Source organism: Chanodichthys erythropterus, chromosome 15 (genome assembly GCF_024489055.1).
Source record: "Chanodichthys erythropterus isolate Z2021 chromosome 15, ASM2448905v1, whole genome shotgun sequence".
In the NCBI taxonomy this organism is placed as follows: Eukaryota; Metazoa; Chordata; class Actinopteri; order Cypriniformes; family Xenocyprididae; genus Chanodichthys; species Chanodichthys erythropterus.
In genome coordinates this window covers 31,471,949-31,477,948 of record NC_090235.1, presented here as the reverse complement: position 1 = coordinate 31,477,948, position 6,000 = coordinate 31,471,949, and the positions used below count along the sequence as shown (strand labels likewise).

General features: G+C 35.1%; 1 protein-coding gene across 1 annotated transcript; it reads right to left on the bottom strand.

The window, feature by feature from the left end:
- Positions 1–3,250: 3,250 nt before the first annotated feature.
- Positions 3,251–5,246, bottom strand: LOC137001998 (perforin-1-like). Its single transcript, XM_067361411.1, has 2 exons — positions 4,618–5,246; positions 3,251–4,495 (listed from the first exon to the last, which is right to left on the bottom strand). Exons 1-2 carry the CDS (start codon positions 5,133–5,135, stop codon positions 3,295–3,297), a joined length of 1,719 nt encoding a protein of 572 aa, XP_067217512.1. The 5' UTR covers positions 5,136–5,246; the 3' UTR covers positions 3,251–3,294.
- Positions 5,247–6,000: the final 754 nt, after the last annotated feature.

Genomic DNA, 6,000 nt, shown 5'->3' with positions numbered 1-6,000 from the left:
TATAGTCGACAGCTCATGTGGCAGAAAGCTCACGATTTAAGGGGGCGGCGACGAGTGTAAATCAGTGCATTGTTAATGATGCCCAAAAATAGGCAGTTAAAAAAATTTATTTAAAAAAATCTATGGGGTATTTTGAGCTGAAACTTCACAGACACATTCAGGAGACACCATAGATTTATATTACATCTTGTGAAAAAGCATTCTTGGGCACCTTTAATGAAAGAAAACACTTAGAATGCCTCCAGAAGAAGGTTTTAGTAATAGATCATTTGCAGAACAGCTGTCAGTTTTAGCAGTTTTAGGCAGGGCTGTACCGTAATTGATTTTCGTTTTTGGCTTCCAATGATTATGAAAACAGGATAATTAACATGAAATGATTATGTGCCACTGCCACATTCCATCCCGTGCGCCTTCCTTTCCTTTACAGCGGTGCACTTTCGTTCCTCCCTAAAAGCCCAAACTTGACATCCAAATCAGCCAAATAAGTGAGTGTTGTACTGTAAAATGCATTCTACTGTTGCTAAACTGTGGGAGGGCCATTCCACTGAATGGGTGACATTTCCTTGTTGTAACTCTTCAAAATTAAACTTTGTTTTTAATCTTTTTTCAAGTCTGAATCTAATACATTCAAAATGTACCAAAACTATTCAAAATGTGTATTAGTCAATCTAATACACAAGGTACAAGGTTTTAAAGCAGAAAATGGATGCACATTTTCCAATTTTTTTCATTTAAAGGTCCCGTTTTTCGTGTTTTTTTTTAAGCATTGTGTTTATAGTGTGCAATATAACATGTGTTCATGTTTCGCGTGTAAAAAAACAGTATTTTTCACATAATTTACTGTATAATTTAATGTATACCGCTGTTTCCACTGTCATAAAAACGGGCTGATGACTTCCTTGTTCTATGAAGTCCCTCCTTCAGAAATACGTAACGAGTTATGATTGTGCCAGCGGTTCCTGTGTTGTGATTCGATAGCAGCTTCCTGCGCACCTTGCCCGGAAAGGTCACGCCTCTTACCATAACGTGGAGATGTTTTATATGTGCATTATAATTTTTGGGAACCGAGTTAAACATAAATTGTAACCATTGATCTCTAAGTACAGCGTCCCTGGGAAGGCCAAACAAAGGTGATTGGACTGCGGGATGAAAATAACAGCGTTTCGACGACATGGCGACAAACACACTCTGCAAACGCAAGTCTTGCTCTTCTCCATGGGAGCGCAACAAGACCACGCCCCCTTTTTTGTGTATTCATGTGGGCGGAGGTTAGTCAAAAAACTGTTTTAGTGACGTCATTAAAGAAGGAAGTAGAGGCATGTAGTCCAAACTGGCCGTTCGATGTAGGCGACTTCTGTTTAAATAAAATAAAATCTTGCTTGGCATTGAACTTTGAGCTTTAAAATTTTACAGATTTTATTTATACTCTAACAACAACATTACACACTAACTAAAGTTTGAAACATGGGATCAAGAAGAACTGGACCTTTAAAAGAAGACAGAAGCCCCAAATTTATCATTTTTAAATAATTTAGTTTATTTAACAATTAAATAAATGATGGACCAAAAACTTTATTTATTATTTAACTTTATTTTTAGAGGACAAAAATGGGTAGGCCTTGGGTGGGTCTTTCTGGCCCCTGCATGATATGGTTTCTCTCCATCTTCTACAAAAGATAAGAAATACAAAGACAAAAAGTTTAAGTCACTTTGTGGTGGTATGGTATTCACATTGTAAAACTTCACATTGTAAATTCAAATGTAAAACTCATGGTACTGTTGAATAGTATTTTATCAACTAAAATTCACACTATTAAATCAACAAAACAGATGATTCTACTCACTCCTGTTACTTTTACTCACTCCTGTTATGTTTCATATGAGTAACAGGACTACAAGTAACTTGATTGAGTTTTTAAGCAAAAAATGATCAAATACATGACATATGGCCACGTGCTAATAGCATGAGGATAAACAAATTCTAGTGACTTACCTAAAGTTCATATTTTTTAAATAGATAACATCTAAGAAATAATTTAGGTAACAGGAATTTACATTGAGATTGACCTTCTCAGTCATAGTTATAATTTCATCAAATATAAAAAAAATTAAATAAGAGGACTTACTTTTGGTCTTCTCATGGTCTACATAAGATCCAGATCATGCAACTTCCTGTTGAAAATGTGTCTTGTGGCATGTTCCAAGTTTTTTAGAGGGGGCAATGTGTGAGGGTAACAGGACTGAGTGAAAACCTGGGGACACGACTAAAATGTGTATTTTATATATAACATGTTAAAGATTTTATTATGAAATTTCTTTTTAGTATAGATCGTATATGGAGTCCCACAACAATGCCAAAAAAAAAAAAAAAAAGATTTCTGAAAGATTTTAATGATTATATTTCATGATAACGTTAAGGTTTAGATAGTGGGGACATGTAACAAATGCTATTTTAGTGTTCTCAGTAGTTTTTAATAATGTTTTAAATTATATATTTTTAATTAGATTAATGTTCAGGACTCTTTGCTTAATAATAAAATATTATATATTATAATATTTTAAAGTTAATTTTCATGCATATTTATACATACAATGTCCTGGGAATATAAATGTCACACATTCGGTGAAATGGTTCGGGATGTGCTTGATATTTAAATGACAAAGATAAAATCACTCACTGCTCTTGAATGAATAAACTGCAGTTTTAATAAGGATTAGTCTATTTTAATGTATCCGCAGTGTTATTTTATATTTGACTACTTTATTACATTTGATATTATCTGAATATCACTAAGTTCATCTTCCTGAAAAACCTAAAGCATTATTAATTTCATTTGTATTTTTGTTCTGTTTTATTTTTTTTGTCTATTTTGTTTGTAATTTAGGTTCTTTGTTCTGATTGTATTGCTGACTGTTTACTTGTCATCTGTAACTGTTTTGTTAAGTTTTTTTCTGAAGTATTGATAATTGTGAAATTTCAGTGACATTTAAAATAACTCATGTAACATTATTTAACATGTTAAATAATTTTGATTTCAGTATTGAGCAAAATAATCTTATGATTTTGCCATAATCGAGCAGCCTTAGTTTTAAGAATATTTCTTCCAAAAAATAAATCACACAGATCAGGTTTTGTGAATGCTTTAATAAAATGAAATACAAAGACAAGTAACTGAAATAAAATGTATTGAGAAAAGTTTACACTTAAGCATTTTAAGCATTTAAAATTATTAGAAAGCTTTGCAAGAATATGGCTTTAATACATAAGGCCTGATTTAAGATCCTACTAAAATCCTACAGCTTTATCCATTTTCCATAAGTGCTCTTGAATTTAATTGTGAAATTGTGAGCTGATTCAAGTCTGGGCATGTCTTTAACCAGAACCCCATTTCTTGAGCTGAAAATGTCAGCCAGAGGGGCAGCCATTGGAGAAGGTTTGTGTTCATTACACTGTGGGCCTTGTAGACTGGGAGCACATTTCACTTCGTACGTAAAAAAGAAGGTACCATATTTAAAAACACAAGTGTCATGTACAACTCCACTTCTAAGATCAAAAGAGCATTTACCAAGGAGATCGTTGTTCCAGTAACTATCTGCATCATATACTTCAAAGGTTAGTTTATTGGCCATGCTGATCTTAATAGGACCAAACTCAAATGTTTCTGGCCAACGTGGATTGTTATTATCATCAATAGTCTCAGTGCGCTTAATTTGTGTGCCATATTTAACTAATACATAACCATCTGTTTCAGTATGTACATCTCCATACAGACCTTTAGCTCTGAGACTGTAAACTTTCAGGGTGGCAAGTCCTTTTTCAACTGGACAACAGTTAGACTTTATAATTTGACTGCTTTCACAAACACAAGCACATCTGTCTCTTGCACTGCACTTCCTGCCAATATTGCAAGGCTCAGAGCAAACCTTCATGAGAGCATTTTCAATTATGTATTTTTCAACAGCTCTCTTTAGTCCTTTCCTGGCAGGATGTTTTGTACTCAGTAAGAAATGGAGGGGTTTCAGAGAGTAGTGCACAATGTCAGGGAGACTCTTCAAAGACTCAAGCCAGTTCTTAAGAGAATTTGGGTGTGATGAACCAGAAAAAAGAAGATCTTCTCCATTTATGTTTCCTCCGATAATCTCTGTCTGGCGCTCATTGAACATGGTGCTGAACTTTTGATTTGTGCCCATCTTCCTTTTCTGTTCTTGACAAAAATGTGACTCTACCTTTACAGTTGCTATGTTGTATGAACCAGAGGCTTCTACGTCCAAACAGTCTTTTACTGCAGTATCTGTAAGCCCACTCACTGTTGCCTGACAGGTTTTGATGGCTGTTATGGCTTTCATTTGCCCCCCTAACTTGACATCTTTGATATAGTGAGTGCCATATGTGGTGATCAGGTTGCGGTAGGCGTCTGGATCATAGGATGCAGGGAGTGATTTGATTGCTTCAAGAAACTCTGCATTAAGGGGAGGCTTTTCAGCTACATGATATCTGTAAAGAAACAGTTAATGCATTTGAATCCCTGGGATTAAAAAGGGAGCAATTTACAATTTACAAAGATTTCATTTCTTTTCATAGTCATTCTATGAGGAAAAACTACCCAGCTTTCTCACCTGTAAAAGCTGCATGTAACGTCATGTTTGGTGAAACTGTATTTGTCTTCTTTAGATTTTGTCATTGCAAATTTTGCTTCCCTGGAATGAGTGCTTCCGACCGCAGCTCCAGCAGCCTTCACATCTAAACCTACTTTCCAGCCGACCGAGAGTGCTGATGAGGAATCATTGACCAGTGCTTCACTTGATTCAAAGATCTGACTGGAGACTTTCATTGAACACTTTGGCAAAGTCCTCCAGTCTACAACCGCTGCTGGTAGCTTCTGTTTTATTCCATTCATGTAACTATTTTTGTGCAATTTGCAAGTGCCATTTCCTAAATCCCATTTCTCCATATTGATCACGTAAGATCCTTTTCGCTCCATGGTCACAACATCAAATCCCTCTCCAGCAAGATTGTACCCTGGAACAAAGGGAACATTCTCACACTCTTCTGATGCACCTGTGTCATCCTCTCCAGAAATGGTCATGAGAAGCAATGCCCAGAAAACAACAAGGTAAGTCTGGTAGTGCCCCATGATCTGCAGTGAGATAAGAACATTTCTGTCAAATCATTATTGGTGTGAAAATTAACATCACAATAGCCTAGAATTGTAACAATAACATTTGCAATATGGTTATTTTTTAAAACAAACAGCAAAAAAAAGTATGTTAAACAGTAATTCTCTTTCAAAAAAATATGATCATTTGAATGGTTTTTATAGTTACCTGCTATTAAACATACAGCTGAGATACTCAAAAATTAGTAAGTTGTTTACCTAACCTGTATTTAAAGGTTGTGTGGTTGTGGGTGTGAAAGGTTTGCAAATTATATGGCATGACATGGCTATGACAAATCATCTAATATTAGTTTAACACATTGTCTGGGCCTAAGATGAGCAATGCTATAAATATGCTCTATGAACAAAGAAGAACATTTTAAGCACAAGTTATCAGATATGTCAATAACCTTTGCAAATGGATGGCAGTGTTACAAAGAAGATGAACATCTATGCTTAAGAGTTGCATTTTAAAAGATGCTCTGGTTTCTGTTCATTTCTGCTATTTCTTTACATTATAATTTTAAGTTTTAATTTAATGCTAAATCCTTTGAAGGATGCAGCCTCTGAGTTGGGATGCAGCTAAAGGTCCATGTAACGCTTCACAATTTTCAGTTTTCACAATCACAGTTTTCAGACTATACAATGCAAATGCAAAAATGAAAACATTTTTCTTGTTTTTCGGTTATATCATCAATGGATATTTGCCATTCCCCCCCCCCCCACCCCCCCCCCCCCTTTTATTGAAAATAAATAAATCATAGTGCTCTTAAATTGCAGCATATAGATATATCAGATTCCCCTCATCTCCTGCAAACTGCCTCTACTGTACAGTTAATAACTT